The 17,582-nt window shown below is 40.5% G+C and overlaps 1 protein-coding gene across 1 annotated transcript in view; it reads left to right on the forward strand.

Moving 5' to 3' along the window:
- Positions 1-17,582, forward strand: part of LOC108800102 (integrin alpha-9-like) — a 119,240-nt gene that overhangs the window by 32,730 nt on the left and 68,928 nt on the right. Inside the window, exon 4 of the mRNA XM_018572044.1 lies at positions 14,140-14,290. Within this exon, the coding sequence (XP_018427546.1) occupies positions 14,140-14,290 (151 nt within the window). The remainder of the gene's footprint in view (positions 1-14,139; positions 14,291-17,582) is intronic.

Genomic DNA, 17,582 nt, shown 5'->3' on the forward strand with positions numbered 1-17,582 from the left:
TATATATATATATATACTTATACATTTACAAAGTTGTTAGAAAGTTCTTTGCAAGCCTTTAAAAATTATCTTAAATTCTGCATGAATGGCTACTAAAATGTGATGTGACTGTCATGTGACTCATAGTAATAAATTAAGGCTTTTAACTTATAGCACAAAGCATTTTACATTGCCCTTGCTTTATTGAACAAATGGATCAAATATTAAAGGCCATTTATGTAAACAGCATAATAAGGGGCGCCAAATCATTTAACTTTCAGGAACCATAAATGGTTTAATATTTAAAATCTGACCAAAATAATTCATTGATTGGTGTGGCACCCATCACTGTGATCTTTTTTGTGAGTCTTTTGGGTATCCTCTGTGGGGTACCTGGCATTTTTGCAGCTGCCTAGCCAGAGCCAGTGATCTCCTTACCAGTGTTGGGCTGGATGTTCGAGTCGAACATCGCTAGTTCATGTGTTCGCCAAACACACAAACTATAGGGGCGTGCGACGGTCTGTTCGACCGCTGAACGCCCCACAAGGCACTGCACCTTGTGAAGCCCTAATTGGCTAAAGTGCAAGATTTTGCCCAATCAGGGCTCAGTACACTGTAAGAGCCATGATTGGGCAAAGTCATGATGACTTTGCCCAATCATGGCGTACCTGCCATCTGACGTAAAACTACACCGTTGGGTGGAGCTAGCTGTCACTTGTTTATGTTTTGCTGGCATCTTTTAAAATGCCATTATGCGGCGGATGTCCGTCACCAGCGGACGGGACGGCGGTTGTCTTTTTTTGTAAAAAATTATTTCTATTTATTTAGTATTGTTTTATTTTTTATTTCGTCAAGTTGTCGTCGTCGTGGACAACGCTGGACGTCGTGATTGGCCCTGGATTACATTGATGGATCCATTTTTGGGGGTTTTTCTTTTTTTTTTTAATCGGATCGTGTTTATTAAACATTTTCACAAACAGATCCCAATACTACCAATTACATAGTACAGACATAATAAAAGAAAAACAAGAAACACAGAACTTTCACCAAGTACCAAACTAGCACCTCACAGCGCGCGGACCTGAAAGAAGTATGCAGTTACAGAGGTATTTTCGTACAGTCCAAACGTAATGCATAGAGTCATAGTAAGCATTTGCATATGTATAAAGAGCAGTATCAATGTGAAACAGATGTTTAATACACGCTAATACCAAAGAGGGAAGCATTACCCAAAGAAAGGCTACGGCTGCTGGGATCTGAAGCTCAGCCATGGGGACCAAATCAGGAGAAATTTATTTTCTAGCCCTCTCCGTTGGTATGTTACCCGTTCAAAGGCAGTGATCCTATCTAATTCCAGCATCCACTCAGCAACTGTAGGCGGGGATTGCGATATCCATTTACGGGTGATAAGTCTCCTAGCAGTAAAAAGAGCTCTATGGACAGCCATCTTTAAATTAGTAGTCAGACTGAGGGCTTCTAAGCCCCCCAGCAAGCAAGCAAGGGGGGAGGGGTCAATAGAGACATCAAAAATTGAATTAATCATTGCAATTACTTGGCCCCAGTATCTGACCAGCTTGGGGCATCTGCATAGTAGATGTATTAGTGAGCCCTGGTGGAATCCGCATTTTGGACAGGACGGATCATCCCGCATACCTATCTTAGTCAGGAATTCAGGTGTACGGTACGACCTATGTAGAATGAGGGTTTTTCTTTAACAATAAAGGACTTGTCAAAATCCTTTGTCCTTTTTTTTAAGTAAAGGATTTTTTTCCAAAAGTCTGTTTTTTTAATTTCAATTTTTTAACCCTTTAGTGAATGGGTATACCCCTTACTCATTCACAAGGGGGGGCCGCATCTGGGTGCCCCTTTATTAAAGGGGTACCCTGATGTGGCCCCATGCCCACACCCCCACAACCAACGCCCCAGGGCTTGTGGGGATGAGGCCCTTGTCTCCATCTGCACAGGGACAAGGTGCTTTTCCAGGGGCGACCCTGGAAAAGCACCCTCCCAGTGCCAAGGGCTTGTGGTCTGGTATGCAAGGGAGGGGGGCACTCGCTCACCCCCCCCCTTTCCAGCCCTGCCAGGCCTATGCTCGGATCAATGCTCTGGTATGAAATTTTAGGGGGGACCCCACGTTTCCCCCCCATTTGTGGGGGTGGGGTTCCTCCTTAAAATTCCTACCAGACCTTAAGGGCCTGGTATGACTTTAAGGGGGAAACCCAAACACTTATTTTTTGTTTTGTTTTTTACATGGGGTGCCGCCTCAATATTTCTACCAGACCTTAATGGTCTGGTATGACTTTGAGGGGGAAACCCACACACTTTTTTTTTTTTATTTTACACGGGGTCCCTCCTAAATATTCCTACCCAGACCATAAGTATGACTTATGCTACTTATGGTAGGACTTTTGAGGGGAACCCCATGCTTTTTTTAACAAAAAACTGGTCCCTCCTAACATTCCTACCACACCTAAAGGGTCTGGCATTGTTTGGAAGGGGAAACTGCACGCTTAAAAAAATGCAATAGGTTGGACTTGATAGACTTATGTTTTTATTCAACCTCAAATACTATGTAACTATTCTTTTGAAATGTCAGTTTTGCTGCAGCAGGTTCTAGACATTGTACTGATTTGCTACTTTACAGGCAGGTTAGGGGACCCCCCAGGCATGACATTTAAAGGAATTTTTCATTTTTATTGTCACCCTTTAAGTGATGTTAAAATCACTGCTCCTTTAAAAACTGTATTTTTAAACGTTTTTTTTAATTGATTCCTGTCCCCCATGGCAGTACCCAAATTCCCATACCCTTTCTATGGCCAATAACTTGCACGTAAGCCCTCTTAAAGGGGACAATTGTTTTTGAAAGTTCTACCCCCATAGACTTGCATTGAGTTCGAATTTGAACTTTTTGGATGTTCTAAAGTTTGACCGAACTTGGACCTGTTTGGCTCATCACTACTCCTTACAGGCCCCTAGAGACCTGGACTGCCAGCACCTCTGAAACCTATTCCTTTTTGTATTGATGGAATAATGTTATCTTGAAATAGTCAGTCATGTTTTTGAATTCATTTAGGGGTGGGCTTTCTCTACTACTAAAATACACAGGTACTCGGTTCCTGTTTTGGTGACCCTCTATTACAGTCTGACATACAGGAGAAATAGTCAGCAATTAGAACTTGACAGGCTCTAATAAACTTTCCCTACTCTGCAAAAAAAGGTGTTTTACTTCAGTTTGTGTTTCCATTGGAGAGATTTCCCCTCACTTTCTGTGCCAGTGTTGGTGTACTAGAAGTGAGAGGAGATCTCTCATTGCAGACACAGACGACCAGTCAGGTTATTTTTAATGTGCTTGTAAATTATTTAAAGTACAACTGAAGTCTAAACTTTTTTATTGTTTTGGATAAAGTGGAAAGGGATTAGAACACCTGTAGGTTTTTATTGCTGCTGGTGTCTCTGTTAGAGAGATTCACCCTCTCTATTTGTCCTAGTGATTGTTCTTACTAGATGGGAAATCTTCCAATGGGGACACTAGTTCTGGCGACCCAGATGACCACTATAGATTTCCCTAACGTTATAGGGATTTTCTTTCACTTCCTGTTGTAGCTATGAGACAGGAAGTGAAAGGGAAAATCCCCAATGGGACACACGTGACAAAAAAAAGCTGATTGGATTATTCTTTATTGGAAAGAATAAAGGAGGGTCCCTTATTCTGTCCAAAACGGAAAAAAACAAAACTTTTTGGCTTCAGTTTTACTTTAGCAAATGTACATGGGTTTTACTAGTATGAGGACACCTTACTAAGTATAACAGAAGCAAGTGCCTAGTTCCCAGTTATAGTTTATGAAATGTGATTATTTATCATAAATTTGCAGTACACTTTGGCTCATTCACTTACAAGCTATTAGGCTACGAATAAGTGTTTATGTACCTGGTATTATACAGGCTGTGTGCTCAATGAAATCCGTTTCAGAAGGGATGTTTTTGCATTCAGCAGAGACCACTTTATGACTTTGCAGTTAGTATGGAAGATTTATAGCAGATGCTGAAGTTGGCTGGCATGCTATGTATTTGTAGCATGAGCTATACATAACAGCTAGCTCAATCTTAGTTCTGTAAGAGGAAGAAATATCAGCTTGCTCCCCAGCAGTGTCCTTTCTTTCTCATTGAATGGATGAGTGATTACTTCCATGTGTCCTTTTTCAGACTGAATAAGCAACTCTTTTCAACCTGAAATACTGTATGATTGTTACCCATAATTAATAAGCAAGCAGTTATGAAGTATGTTGTACTATCATAGTCACAAATCCTTCTATCTATAGATACTAAACAAAATAGTTTATTTCTCATGCATTAGGTTGTGAGTGTTTTGTGATATATTACAACCTTACAGTTCTCATAAATGTCACTGCATTCCAATGCATACCAATCTATTTTATTCCATCACAGTTTCATGTTGTTCCAAAACCTGCAGGAGGCAAACACCTGGTCTCACTGCCTCTCTGCAGATATCGTAATGTATGAGCAGCTATAATACCAGCTAAATGTGAGTGTTTAAAGCTGAAAGCAAATATTGTCTAAATGCAAAGGCATGTGCATTCTTACTTGAATCTTGGTGTGTTTTGTGTATTTCTTCCAGATCTCTTAAAGGAGAACTATGGGGTTAGGGCTTTTTCCGATAGTTCTCCTAAGGGTATACTGAGACCCTGCAGCCAGGACGGATCCCGACATTACTGCCTGGCTCCACCCAGCTGCGTGAGTGACAGCTGGCTATGTAGAGGTAGAGCCAGCTGTACCCATCTCTCCCCGTCTGTTCCGCCAGTCAGCGCTGGAGGATCGGACAGGGGAGGGGGGGGGGGGGGAGCAGCCCGCACCCGGGGGGATCGAGTATATACGGTAGTTCTCCTTTAAGTAATCCAGTGTAAAATGTATAGTCTTCCTGTATTAAGACCAGTCACTGATGCTTTCTCTCCTTGTGCAGGGTGACTGGTCTTGTATCTGCCCCCTCCATTAGTTTTATGCAGGCAGCCTATAGTGCGTGGAGATTGCTGGGTCCCTTCCACAGCTCTGCTTGCAAAACAAGTTGTGTGTAGAAAGGTGATGATGTCACGGCTACTTTCATATTGCAATTTCTGGATTTGTAAAGGCATTTGGTGCAGACAAAGTGGATTTTTTATCCTTTGTGACTATTAAGGAATATATATAAATTAACTTTTTTGTGCCTGGAGTTCAGTTGTAAATGTACAAGTAAAAAATGTTGAAATGCTCTTTTACATTGATTAAAACAGTTATATTTATATACAACAGAAATAATGTTATTGGAAGCCTTAGATTTTATGAAAGAGGTAAATCTTACTCTACCAATAACAAAAAGAAATCACAGGTTAGAACCATCTAAACCACCAAGTTTAATAATATTCTATTAACACTAATGTAAACACTTTTAAACATTTTACAACATTTACCACATTGGCTTCATGTAGAAAGCCTCTTACTATGAGCTTTTGTTGTTTGACCAGAAAACAACCCTTGATCCTGCTGATAAGTTGAATGACCATTCAGCTGGTTGTTTTTTTGTTGTTGCTTGACGTCCATTGGCATGGTACAGCCACAAAGGTGGTAATTCTGAATATACTGTACATCACTCACATTTTAACTAGGGCTGCAACAACTGATTGATTTAATTGATGATAATTGATAATGAGAATCGTTGTCAATTATTCTCATTATCGATTAGTTGATTTTCGATGAGTTGCTGTCGCGCCGCCACTTTACTCCACCTTTCTCCTCCCTGCAGGGAGCCATTGCATTCTGCAGTCTGTGTCCCCTTCAATCAGAGTGGACACGGAGCGCTGCAGCCGGAACTCAGCGGAGTGTAGAGACCACTGTGCCTCTTTATTCCCCTTGCTGCCGTACCCCATTGCTCCTCTGCTGCCGCGCCCTGTACAAGCTCTACTGCCGTGCCCATTCCTCCTCTGCTGCTGTGCCTGTTCCTCCTCTGCTGCCATGCCCATTCCTCCTCTGCTGCCATGCCCGTTCCTCCTCTGCTGCCATGCCCCATTCCTCCTCTGCTGCCGCACTCGTTTGTCCTCTACTGCTGTATCCGTTTCTCCTCTGCTGCCGTGCCCGCGATCCTCCTCTTCTGCCCCCTCTTCTGCCAGCAGTATAAAGCCTGTGTAAAGTTTCTTATCCAGTAGCTGGGAGAAATAGCCAGCCTGCTATTGGCTATTTTAAATTGCAATAGCTAATAGCAGGTTGGCTGTTGCACCCGCCCACTGCCTGCTGTCAATCATCAGAGGAGGACCTGAAGGAGAACTTTTTCCTTTATATCCCTCCTCTGCTGATTGACAGCAGGCAGTGGACAGGTGCAATAGCCAGCTTGCTATTGGCTAGTGCAATTTAAAATAGCCAATAGGAGGCTGGCTATTGCTCGCAGCCACTGCATGCTGTATTTAGATTTAACTGCCTCAGCAGGCAGCTGTCATTCCCCAGTGAAGGAGAAAGGTGCCACTAGGGGTCTGATAGACCCACGTATGTCACCTTAAAGAGAACCTGTCACCTCCATTGTGCTATCACATTGCGCGCTTGTGAGCCCCCCATGCGATAGCAATGAAGTAAGAAAAATAAAGTTAAATAAAATTAAAAATACCCCAAAAAAGTTTAAAGTCCCCCGACTTTAACGTGTGTATGCGAATCCTTGACAAGACTGAAAAATTTAATATCTTATAACTTGTTAAAATTTTTGACTTTGACTTTCAATAGGGTAATTTTTTAATAATGTTTGCTTGTGTATGTCTAATTTTGTAACATCTTTATTGTAACCATTTAAACCCATTTTATTACACATGCTCGGTCTGCCTCTAGGGATATTACATTTAAAATTAATAAGTTGGCTTTTGTTTAGCATGCACAGATCTGAAGTGACAGTGGGGTTGATTTTCTCAAGGCAAATAGGCTGGTCACTTTGCATGAGAATTTTCCCTTAGCTTAGTGATAGAGGATGCTGACTTTCAGCATCCAATCATGTGCAAGCAAGAATACTGTTTTTGTTTTCCTGGCACATGATTGGGCAACCTTTACAAAGGGAATTTTTTTTTAGCATGTATATTTTTATTGAAGAAAAATTCAATTCAAATTAATTTATTGTCCTCCTGTTGAAGTGTCACTACTGATGATTACATCATAAATGTCAACAGCAGTACGTTATGTTACATGCAATTCGGTCACATAAGAAAGTATATGTAAGCAGAGCTTAGAGTATGAAGATACATAAAACCGTTTTCAGAGATCTTACGCTTTAGTATTCAACACCATCTAGTAGGTGGCATAATGCCTTCTGTGAAGGAAAGGAGAAGAAGCCACCTATATAGAAAATTTGAATACATAGATTAATTACCATATGACCTTGTAGTAGGTATGGTATAGTATATATTAGACAAAGAGTACAATGGTAACAAGAAGGCAGCGAGAGCAAGGCTGTGTTAGGGGGAGGGAAAAGGTGTGTCAAAGACCATCTAAATCTCCTAATGTCCCAGTGAGCTTTGCTTCTAGGTACCATTTAGAGTTAATGACCATGAGGGATTTGAGTTGATCAAGCGTCAGCTCCAAAGCCGCAAAAGAAGACCACGTCGCAAAGAAGCAATGGACCTTGTGTGGTGACGGTATCTAGTTTATCCATTAACATGAGGCGATGTAAGAGTTTTTTTTTTTCAGGAGGAGGTAGTAGGAGCTGTATTAGACAACCAATTGGTTAGTATTCCTTTTTTGGCGGTGAGTATACATAGATGTTCCCATCGTGACAGAGAAGGGGAAGATGGCAATTCTACTATTTGGGCATGGAAAAGACAAATATCTGGGGTTGGGGTGCGAGACCTACAGGAGCAGGAGTCCATGAAACGTAGCACATCGATCCAAAAGGTCTGACTGTCAGGCAGAGGCGTAACTAGGAACCTCAGGGCCCCGGTGCAAGAAGCCATGAAGGCCCCCTCCCGGCGCGCTGCGGAGCACTGGCCTGCTGGGAGCTGTAGTCCCAGGAGGCAATGTCGGGGGCCTTGGCGGTTACTGGGCTGGGCCCTCTTCTTCCTTTCCAGGCCCCTGGGGGTATAACAATGAAGGCATGCTGGTAGTTATAGTTCAACTACAACCAACATGCCTTCATTGTCCCTCTACACCCCTCCACATCAACCAGGGAACTACAAGTCCCATCGTGCCCTCATTGTCCTTGTACACCCCCACATATAAATCACCCAGGGTACTACAGGTTCCAGCATGCAAGCCCCCTGCAGTAGTTCACTGGGTGATATGTGAGAGGTGTACAGGGACAGTGAGTGCATGCTGGGACTTGTAGTCCCCTGTATGACTAGAAGGCTGTTTTCATTAATTCCTCATGAAAATACTAGTAATACAATGCCATTATAGTGAAGTAATTTTCAAGTTCAACTATGTTCCATCCTATGTTTATATAATGGCTTTGTATTACTTGTACTTTCATGAGGACAGTAATTAAAACAGCCTTCTATCATACATGGGACTACAAGTCCCAGCTGAACTGCTGACTTGTAGTTTCCTACTAATACAATGTCATTATGAACATGGAACATGGACATGAACATGGAATAAAAATTAGTCAGTTCCAAATTCAGCCATGTTCTGTTCCATGTTCTATAATGGAAAGCACTTACCTCACATGTCACGGTCCTCTCAGCTGAAGGAAACTCAAGCAGGCTGTTAAAAAAAAACCCCACAAACTACCGTGGGGGACAGCAGCTTGGAACATGCAGGCGGGTCTCACTGTGCTATCAGTAGAACAGTAGAAAGGCATCATGGCACACTCACAAACTAGCATGTAAAACAACTTGTCTAACCACTAAAACTGTGCTATCAGGACGGCTGCTGCCGTGTTCACTGCCGGCCCGCCCGCTTCACTGCTGGCGACCAACGCAACCCCCTCCCGCTCGTCCGTCTGCCTTTGCTGCTCCATCGGGCCCCCCGCTTGTTACTCCACTGCCGCGGTCGGGGCCCGTTCTCCCTTTCTTTGCCTTTAGTAAATTAATCCCAGTGAGTGGATGTTTGCACTTACTCTTCAATTTGCCTGGTTTGGTTAATCTTTTATCTGCCAGTGAGAGCAGTCAATGTGGTCTTTGAAAGCCTGTGTACCAGTCTTCTAAAGAGAAGTGTCAGGAGTAAGGTTTTTCATATTGCTGGCAGGCAGTGGAGATCTATATGTACAACATGGAAGATATCAATGATCACCAGGTTGCAGTGCAGTTTGATAAGCAAATAACCAAGCAAGGCCCTATTAAAAAACAGCTAAAGTTTGAAGAAAACTTAGAAAAATATAATAATACATAATGTCACTATCAAAATATAAACCTATTCTACCATTGTAGCTTACGTGGGAAACTTGGCATTTATCTTAATTCACAGTGCAAGCATCAGGAATAAGTCATGCATGTTCAGAGGTCAACGGTATGTAAGGCATAGTACAATGGTCAGGACTAAGTAATGCAATTGTTCATTGGCCAGTAGAATGTAACGCAGATTTCAGGGGTCTGGAGTAAGTAACGCAGAGTTCAGAAGTCAGCATTATGAAATGCAGGGTCAGTAGTAAGTAACACATAGTTTATAAGTCAGTAGTAATCAGGGCCGATGCAAGGATTTTTGCCTACAAAGGCGAAGGTGCATTTTTGCGCCCCCCTGCTTGTAACAGTATGGAGAACCGCAAAATATGTTGAGCAGGACCATAAACTAACACTAACCGCACTCCCTTTTCACTAACACTAACTATTCTCTAACACTAACTGGTTAAATAATCCATAGTACAACTACATGTTATGTACTATGGATCATGATTGAGCCTATTCATGTTAGCAGCGGAGAATTGTAAATCTATTGCTGGAGTGTGGTGGAGGTGTGTGCTGTACAGTATATATGTACTACATATACATTACACACGTCCAGTACACTATAGCAATAGATTTACAGCCAGCCCCGTCCCAGCTTCCCTCACTCACAGTTTCACTCCGATCCTTGTTGCCTCACGCGGTGCCTCTTGTAGTCGTTGCTGGGCTGGATCGCTGCATCGCGTCTTGGTGCTCAGGTTGTGGGAGGCGCTCACAATTCTGCCCTGCTAACATGAATGGGTTAATTCATGATCCATAGTACATATACAGTACACATGTCCCGTACACTGCAGTAATAGAGTTACAATTATCCCCTGCTAAGATTAATAGGTTATATGATCCGTAGTACAACTACATATTTTGTACTATTATGTACTATGGATCTTTTAACCTATTCATGTTAGCAGGGGAGAATTGTAAATCTATTGCTGCAGTCTACTGGACGTGTGTAATGTACATGAACTACGTACTACATATAGAGTACACTGCAACAATAGATTTACAATTATCATCGGCTAACATGAATGGGTTAAATGATCTATAGTACATAACATGTAGTTGTACTACGTATCATTTAACCTATTAATATTAGCAGGGGATCATTGTGAATCTATTGCCGGCAGTGTATTGGGAACGTGTACTGTATATATGTACTACATATAGAGTATACACTGCAGACAATAGATTTACAATTATCATCGGCTAACATGAATGGGTTAAATGATCCATCGTACAACTACATGTTATGTACTATGGATTCATATTAGCAGAGGATAATTGTACATCTATTGTCTGCAGTGTGCACTCTATATGTAGTATGCTGGTCCGGTGGGAGGAGCTCCAGATGGGGTCCTAATTTAGCTGGCCGGCGACTGCCAGAGGTGCCGTGCGTGTCGGGATCTTCTGGCAGTCGCCGGCCAGCTAAATTAGGACCCCACCTGGAGCTCCTCCCACCGGACCCCACCTGGAGCTCCTCCCACCGGACCAGCACTGACTTGCCGCTGCTCTCCCGCACTGAAGGTAAGTGAAGAAAAAAAAAAACAACGCAAGCAACGTGGCATTTTGACAAGTATGAGTACTTGTCAAAATGCCCTGTTTTTTCCGCCCTCACCCTTCAGCGCCCTCAGGCGGCCACTTGCCTTGCGGTAGCACCGGGCCTGGTAGTAATGCAGAGTGAAGGGGTCAGTAGTAAGTACTGCACAGTTTAGAGGTACCATTGGGGCACCATCATTTCCCAATGCACTGCAAACAATTCATTAATGCTGCCCCTCTGTCATGTTTTTTTTTTCTTCCTCTTCAGCTCCAAAAAAAACTTTTTTTCCCACTTGAATAGGTATACAGCAATTTCAAGATGTCTATGGGAAATGGAGGCAAATTGCAACCCTAGGGTACACCAGCAATGCCATGAGTCTTGTGAGCTTAGTGAACCACAAGTGTGTATGTATTTGATGAAAAAGCAAACCCTAAATCACCTCATCCAATTCAGGACCCTAGTAGCCCATTGATCAGTGCCTTCCTTTGTAGTGTGGGATAATTTTGAAGTTCCCTGCAATGGATTTCAAAGACCCTTTTTCACATAAGGGTTAGTTAGTCTTAGGATTGCTTATGGTTGGGCGTATGGATTGATTTGAGGTCTAAGGGCTAAATTCAGGGTTATAGTAATTTATTTAGTAGTGCGTTACTTTTTTGGTAAGCTATATCACATTGTCAAGTGTAATAATTTTTACAGTTCTGTAACTTCTTTTTATGTGTGCAAAATTTGCAGCAAGTGCCTTGTGGAGATTAGCTTAAAATAGTAGAAGAATTAAGAACCCAGTCACTCAACTCTTCATTTTAAGCTCTTCCTTGCCCACTTTTATTAATAGACGTTCCAAAAAAAACACAAAGGTTACCCTTGCAGGGGTTTTCAGTATTCTTCTTCATGAAGTAATACATATCCTCACCACAGCCTCTTGGCTTGCTTTTGCAGCACTGCTGCTCTGGCTACAACCCTCCAGCACTTGTTTCTATCATCTAGACCACATGTGTCAAACTCCAGGCCCAGGGGCCAAATCTGGCCCACCAGGCCATTTCCTAGACTTCTACTTTCAGATCTAGGTATTAAGTTATTACTAAAACCAGTGATAATCGAATGCAGAGGCAATTATGATAAAGATTAGATACATATATATAGTCTTACAGATACCTTTGAGGGCAGGGGAAAATGTACACACTACATAAAAGGGAGTTTAACTTTTTTTTAAATGTGATTAGAGAAACAATTACATTCCCAAACACAGCTGCAAAAATGTGTCACATTGATTCACCGGCAGTTAGCAGTATTGTGAACGTAGTAGGATAACTGTACAAAGGGTATTTTATTATTGATTCAATGGTTTTACATAGTGACAAGGTCAATGATAAATTGGTATGTAAACATATAGGATACTAAAAGAACATCAACAGGGCTATTCACGAAAGGGTGAAGAGTTTGGAGAAGGCAGGAGAAATGAACAATCTAGGACAACATAGCTAATTTGGAAAAATTCACCAATTCAGCTCACTTTCTATTTCAGCTATGTTGTCCTAGATTGTTCACTTCTCCTACCTTCTCCTCACCGTCTCACCCCTCAGTGAATAGCCCTGTAAGTATTCAAGTCAGTCATGTGTTCCAGTGAATTCTGGTGAGAGTTTGAGCTGCCATGGTATATAAAAAGTTGCACAATTTTGGCTACCTACTCCTGATAATATGTTCTATTGCAGTGTAAAATTGTTCAGTTAAAAGAGATTTCAAAGGACTTAAAAGTAGAGCTATTGAAATTGATAAAACTTATGGGATTACAAAAAGATTTTCAAAGGCTTGGCAATTCACTTGTCCAAAAAAATAAAATGCTAATTCATTTGCAAATGGAAGGTCAATATTTCTTATTGTTCCTTCTTATTTGGATTACAGTCATTTGAGGATTAGTGAATTCCATGTTTTGTGAGCAGATTTAACAGGAGAATGTCAGCGCACCTGCCTTTAGAATGGCTCAGTTAAGGCATGAGCCCAGATTTTAACCCCTCTGAAATTCTGTGAAGGATGCTGTTCAAATTAGACAGTCCAAAAATATATATGAACAGTTTTTTGTGCAACAATAAGAAAAAAAAATAATTTTCTGCTCAAGGTTAAGCTGCAACTACTAGCATTTATTTAGTTTATTGTTTATTAGTTTAAAGTCTACTGAATATAAATTGTACGATGGTTCGATTATCGGTCAAAAAGTGTCGTTCGATGATCGCAAGGTGTATGGGCAGCTTTAGAGTTCGTATTTTTCTTATCAATGGTCTTGCTTGCTAAAGTGACACGAAACTCAGGTGTGAAATCTTAAAAATTAATTCAAGTATCATACCTATTCACAATACTGTACCTTATTGTGTATCACTCAGCTGTAGATCATCAAATTGTCTCTGAATTTGTGCTGACACTGTCCTTTCTTCTTAAGGGTGGCTACTTCCTGTGTGTTGTAAAGTATCCACCACTCCAAGCTCACTCCTGTGATGGATTACAATCTCATGTTTAGTTTACTAATTTGTATTGACTGTAGTCCATCATAGAAGTGAGCTTGTAAAGAGTGGTGGCTACTTTACAACACACACAGGGACCATGGGGAACAAAAATAGCCACCCTCCAGAAGGAAGGACCAGAAGGAAGAGTTTATTTTAGGATCTTCAGCCGAGTGATTCACAAATAAGATACATTTTTGTTAATAGTTAAAAGTACTAGAATGCATTTTTAAGATTTAACTGCTGAGTTTATTGTCACTTTAAAATAATTCATTAAATATAAGACTGTAAAAAGTTGTGCTAATTTTTTGGTAAAGGTTTTCTTTATTATTGGGTAATTATTATAGTAAATAAAGATCAGATCACATTACATATTAGAAGCCGTTCATGCAGAAATTCAGAAAAACGGCCAACATCTAACAAAACATTTTCTCACAACTGTACGTTGGCAGCCTAGCTGTGAATCTATATGACGAAAAATGTTGGCACATACACAAGTATTTTCTTTCTGGCTAATGAACCAAAATAGACCATGCAATGTTCTATACATTTAACATTATGGTTTAAATATACCCATGAGCTGTTTACAACATAAAGCTAACAAACACATGTTGAATAAACACTAGTGATTATATAATCCTAACATGCTGTTGGTCGTGATACATTTGCTTATTATAGCAGTGATTGAGTTATAAAAAGATTGCCAAAAATGATCTGTTTGTTTGTATTTTTACAGTTTTGACTCAAAAACTGAGTATTTGGCATTGGGAGCTGTGAAGAACATTTCCCTTAATATCACAATCTCCAATAAAGGAGATGATGCTTATGACACGAATGTCTTCTTCAATTTTTCAAAAGAGCTGTACTTTATAAAAATGTGGCAAGAGGTAAGTGATTCTGTATGTGTTGTGATTGGTATTCTTTATTCATATTGAACCAATATATTGCACAGCACTTTTCTTTTTAGAGAAATGATAAATGAACATGTATTGTGCTCTGGTTGTCCAGTATCAATAAAAAGCTACAGTGCTTTTAAAAGTAGTTTTACCAAGTTCTATTGTCGTGCTATCGCTTATGCTCTAAAAGCTCTATTGCTTATACTCTAAAGTCATCAAAGTTAAATTGATCTGCAATTGTATCCAGGAATATTAAGAAAGAACGCTGAGCAAAATTAGTCTTAACCCTTGCAGTGGGGCTACCCCCGCACTGCAAGGGCTAAGGGCTCATTTTCGTCTAGGATTGCAAATAAGAAAGATACACTCGCAGCTGCTAGACCGGTGCCTTTGGCCTGTCTGCTACTTTGCTCCAGCGATGGAATGTCCCTCATCATCCTCACGTCCTATAGACTTTCATTTATTTTCATATTTTCAGATGAAAACAAGCACTTAACCCTTGCAGTGCGGGGGTAACCCCACTGCAAGGGTTAACAATAATTGTCCCTGTAGTTTTACCTTAAACTCTTCTATGTGCAATACTCCCAGAAAGGCTTTCCTGGAGTTGAGCAAAGTACTGTTAATAAATGTTATTATGAAATGCTGGGTTTCTTACGTTAGACAACCTAGGAGGGAAATGATACATGCTCTAAATGGCAAATTGCACGGCAAGGCAGAACTAGTGCTTGTCCCCCAATAGCAAGAGCACAATAACCAATGTTTAGTTGGCCGCAGTTCTCTTTAAAAAGTTACAGGTTTAGATAGTTTTAACGCTTAACATGGAATCTAAATCTGTAAATGATGGCTTTACCAGACTGCTCTTAAAGATCTCCCAATATTGAATTTCTAGCAAGCATCATTTAAAAAAATGGCCTGCTCTTTGACAACATTGTATTAATTTGAATCTCTTTTCAAACAGTTTTAACAGTTCAACCTTACCTCTAGGGATTACCTACTTTTGTATTATTTATTGCTGTTCTCTTAGCCTCTGGGTTTAAGGCTGCCCTATCTACTGTCTGAGCTCGGTGCTAATAACATGCACTCAAAAACCATCATATAACAAAGGTGTGATAAGGATGACATTAAATAGAGATAAATACTTTGTTAATTGCCAGTTTTACCCTGTCAGAGGCCCAAACAGTGTGTCAATTATCAGTCCTTAACTAAGCCAGGAGGTCAGACTCCCGGGTGCTCCATGACAGACTGATACCTGACTGACATTTCTGCTCTGACATGTAGAGTTAGGCCCCATTCACACGGGAATCGACCGGCACGTACATCGCTACATATCGGGCAGCTCCCGGGAAAGACAGGTGCTTAGAACCCAGCCCCTGTCCTTCTCTATGGGACTACGTGGCCATACGCCCCCCCTATGCTCACCTCAAGTGCAGGTGCGTGTTTCCTGGCTCAGACGCAGACAGGATCCACCCTGTCAGCGTATGTGTATGCTCACCCGCTCCCGTACAGACGTGTACTGTTCTCTAAACCCTTGCAGTGCAGTTCCAGAGCTAACTGTTTATATGATTTATATTATGGAGAATACAACATGAGATAATGAAACACGCAAACATTGACAGGAACACCCAGATCCCAGGTGGACAGGAACAAAGTTGGGAATTCTGGCAGGGAGTTCTTGCTGCAAGACATATTAGATGCCAGGGGCTGATTTAGCATATCAGACTCCACCTGTAGCTTAATATCTTTTAAGGGTGGATCTTTTAACTCTTACTTTACCTGTTCAGGGAACTACTCAGAACAGTTTAGAAAAGTTAACTTTATTTATGTTATATGACAAAGGGTAATATGCAAAGGGCAGCATTTATTAGTATTCTATTATATGGGCCATTTTATGGGTGAAGGCTAACATTTAACTAGTTGCTCTGGCATATCCCCCATCACTACTCTTTGCATCTTGCTATTATATAAATGACCATGAAAAGTAAACAAGTATATATAAAATAAAAGAAACACATTGATTTTCACATCTTTTGAGAAAATAAGCAACTCTATGTTTAGGAGGCCATGGTTTGTGGTTAGTTAATTATGAATCACAGTTACACTATTCTATAAAAATTTATTGGAAGGTTCGGGTGTGTATAAACCAGCATATTTCACTACTATGTCAGATTAGAGAGAATTTGTGAGCCCAGTTTTATATGTGTTTCTAATCTCTTACAGTAACACCTTTAAACAAGACTAATGTTTCCCTTTACAAACACAAATACATGTTCTGATTAAAATGTGTGTCTGTGTGCAAAGGTCAACAAGAGCTGCAGTTACCATGTTAGTTTTGGACACAAATATCTAGACTTTCCTTATATCACATTTACCCTTTCTTCATTTGGGGCCTCCTTGGTATGCACTGTATAGAAGTATCACAGTTAGCCGAAGGAATGTGTAGTGTTAGTGCATAAAATATGTAGTTATGTTTTTCCAATGTCACAGATGTAAATGTGCAATTTGCAGTTCACCATGTGTGAATATTTATTGTGACATATATCGCTCCAGTTTGCATTGAGATCAATTATCACCTAATCAGTGGGGCGGGATAGCTTATAAAACATGCCTCAAAAGTAAACATACATTCTTAGATTATTTTACATTTGTAGTAAGGTACTAAACTGTATAACTTTCCCTATTAATAGATACTTAATGCATGTTACGATTTGTCAAACAGGTAAAAGGATATTGCACCACCACTGTGTACAACATATCACATATAAATATAGATATTTGGAAAGGAATCTTTAACAATGCTTAAAGAAGAACTCCAGAAAGAATAAAACTTAACCCTTGCAGTGAGGCTACCCCTGCACTGCAAGGGTTTAGTGATTGTTTTACTCTAGGGTCTAAAATAACAAAGATATACTCACCCGAACCTTAGTCCCCCCTGCAGCCTCTCTGGAATATTAGAATCTCTAGTCGACACCATGTTATGGAGGCAGGACTTCCTATTTAGTAACTGGCTTTAGATGGTTTCTGCTTAACAAATCCTCTTGTGCTTTTTATCTCTTTACCACTAAGGACTAGCACGCATTATGTTTGTGTCTCCCATAGAATTACTACTTGCATATTTTGGTATCAAACTTTATTTTCAGTATTGTAAAGCAGCTGTGAAAGACAAGGGATTAGCTAGCATTTGATAGTAGTATATATTGTTGGATATTATATATATAGCTCTTTTATTGCTGCATTATAAAACAAGATAATAGGCAGCTGTGCCTTTAGTGCAGTTTGTGAATTTTAT

This window comes from Nanorana parkeri, unplaced genomic scaffold, assembly GCF_000935625.1.
Source record: "Nanorana parkeri isolate BGI_ZX_2015 unplaced genomic scaffold, ASM93562v1 scaffold1912, whole genome shotgun sequence".
Classification (NCBI taxonomy): Eukaryota; Metazoa; Chordata; class Amphibia; order Anura; family Dicroglossidae; genus Nanorana; species Nanorana parkeri.